The following is a 2,549-nucleotide window of genomic DNA, read 5'->3' on the forward strand; positions in this document are numbered from 1 at the left end:
TTCTACATTTACTTTTGACCAAGTCACATTACTTCTGGCAGTCTGTCCCAGGCAGATAATCTCAAACATTGGAAAGATTCTATTATACATAAAATGTTCATTAAAACATTATTTATTGCTTATTGAAAAACGTATCCACATGTCTAAGAAAGATAGAATTATTGAAAAAATTAGTGAATTATTTTTAAAGTTATGGAAAAAAGCAAAAGAAGCAAAGGAGGAGATTTCAGTTATGGGAAAGAAGAAAGAAAGCATACCAAAATACTTAATATTATCCCTGAAGGGCAGTGGCATGATAGTATTATGAGTACTGATTTTTTTTCTCATCTGTATAATTGAGTCTTTGTATATTTTAAAAAATGGATTGTGTAGTATATTCATTTTAGTAGTCAGCAAATTCCTTTCATCTGAGTAACTTAAAGGTAATTATTTTATAGTTTCACATTAATTTTGTTTTGTTTTAGGAATTAAGTTAGAAAACTACATTGTTCTCTGAATATAAAGTAACTTTTATTTTTTAAATTTCAGGGATCCTGAAGGCCTACGAGTGTTTTATTATTTGGTACAGGACCTGAAATGTTTAGTTTTCAGTCTTATTGGATTACATTTCAAGATTAAACCAATCTAAATGTGTACTTCTGAACTATTTGTATATTTAATAAAGGGATGGGTAGGGGTGGGTTTATTTTTCTTTTATAATATTGGGATTTTTGTGAATGTGAAGCAAATTTTCTTTTGTATGCAAACTGAACATAGGAAAAAGTAAAAAGGCTTAATAGTATCCTCCTTTAGGTGCAAGTGGGTTGGACAGCCTTTCACTAAAGCCTGTAAATAAAAACTACTTGTCATTGAGATTTTATTCCAATTAAAGATATCAAAGCCTAGTGAAGAGTATTTCCTTCAAGACACTGGCTCTCCTGTTGACTTAGAAGTACTGCCGTTGTTGTAATATATGCATCTTGTGACAGAAGTCCACTCAGGTAGAAATATGTAGCCAGATGCCCCCCAACAAAGTAGAGGAATGAATGACTGGAGGCTGAGCTCCACATCTGCTGAGCAGATTTCCCAGATAGTGAGCCTCCGCGTGTGAGAATTGTTGCTTAAAATGATTATCTTCCTCGAAACTTGTGTAACAGAGTGGGAAGAACACTGATTAAGTATCAAATAGAGCTCTCCTTGCTGCTCACTCCCTGGTCACTCCCCTCTCTTCCCTCTCTCCCTTGTTCCCTTGCCCTCCTTCCCTTCCCCCTCTCTCCACGTGGACCACCAAGCTGGGCTGAGCACTGCACTCTCCTCCTCTCCTCTGGCTTCTCTCATGCCTTCAAGGCTTCAGATGAGGCCAAATTTGAAGTCCGTTCCTGGGAGTGGCCCCGTTCATCTCACGCTCCAGCCACAGGAGGAACAGCAGCCGAAGAACTTGGTGGATAGAGTAGAGCACCGTAGACAATATGCTGCTCTTGGGACCCAAGGTCTGGCTGTTCCTTGCTGTGCTCACCATCTCCTCTGAATGGATAACCCTGGGGGTCAATGGTCAGCGAGGCGGATGATGTGACCCAGATGACTGTAGAATCATTCACAGAAGATCCAAATCTGGTCAGTGACCCTGCTACAGAAGAAACAGCCTCACCCAGTGATAAGAATGCCACTTCAGAGTGCCGAGATGAGAAATTTCCTTGTACCAGACTACTCTGTTCACCGACCAGTCAAACAATGTATTAATAAGCTATGCTTCACCAGTGTACGGTGCAGGTACATCATCAACAATGAGATATGCTCCCGTCTTGTCTGTAAGAATCACGAAGTGGTGAAAGATGAACTTTGCCGACAGATGGCTGACCTACCCCCAAGACGACTCCATCGCTCCAACTATTTCCGGCTTCCTCCTTGTGAACATTAGGATTTGCAGAGACCCAGTGGTCTGTGATCAAGGAAGAGCAAAGAAGAAATAAATTGAGTGGAGGAGGAAATAAATGCTCTAGCAAAAGGGAATTTTTTTTCTGGTCCAGATAACCACTGTCAGATAATCCAGAGACAATCATATTAGTATTAATAATAGTTAACCCTTTCAAGACCAACTTATTTTCTGCTTTGAGATTTTTCTTGAAACCGTGTTTTCAGTAATGGAAGACAATTTAAGTGAAATGAAGAAAAACAAAAAAAAGCAGAGTGGAGAGAACCTCGATTTAAGAATTAAATTCTTAATTATGGATCAGCATTTTATAGCATTTTCCCTTTTACATCCCTTAATGACACAAAGTCCAAGTTGCTGTCAGAATCTTCCCCACCACCTCAGTTATTTCCTGTGCTGATACAATTTCTGAGACGGCCTCTCGTTGACTTATTTAGAAACTGGAGGAGGAATGATTGCTGGTTGGTTGTAACCTAGTTGAGACAATATAGAAATGCTAAAACGAGGGTATGTTCAGATATCTTTTATAGTAAGGACAAAAAGGAAAATGGGATAGGTGGTAGGGGCGAAGGAACCCTCAAACAAGTCATTGGTCTTTTTAGTTTTTACTGTAACTGCAGGAAGTTCAGGTTTGCTCAGT

The 2,549-nt window shown here is 39.2% G+C and overlaps 1 protein-coding gene and 1 pseudogene across 1 annotated transcript in view; both read left to right on the forward strand.

The window, feature by feature from the left end:
- LOC101651647 (protein mago nashi homolog) overlaps positions 1–884 on the forward strand; it is a 9,613-nt gene extending 8,729 nt beyond the window's left edge. The window contains exon 5 of the mRNA XM_004717664.2: positions 529–884. Coding sequence (XP_004717721.1) covers positions 529–628 — 100 coding nt within the window. The 3' untranslated portion in view covers positions 629–884. The remainder of the gene's footprint in view (positions 1–528) is intronic.
- Positions 885–1,281: 397 nt separating this feature from the next.
- LOC101651340 lies at positions 1,282–1,924 on the forward strand (annotated as a pseudogene).
- Positions 1,925–2,549: the final 625 nt, after the last annotated feature.

The sequence above is a fragment of the Echinops telfairi genome, unplaced genomic scaffold (assembly GCF_000313985.2).
Source record: "Echinops telfairi isolate 266 unplaced genomic scaffold, ASM31398v2 ScPeMD7_1957;HRSCAF=2489, whole genome shotgun sequence".
In the NCBI taxonomy this organism is placed as follows: domain Eukaryota; kingdom Metazoa; phylum Chordata; class Mammalia; order Afrosoricida; family Tenrecidae; genus Echinops; species Echinops telfairi.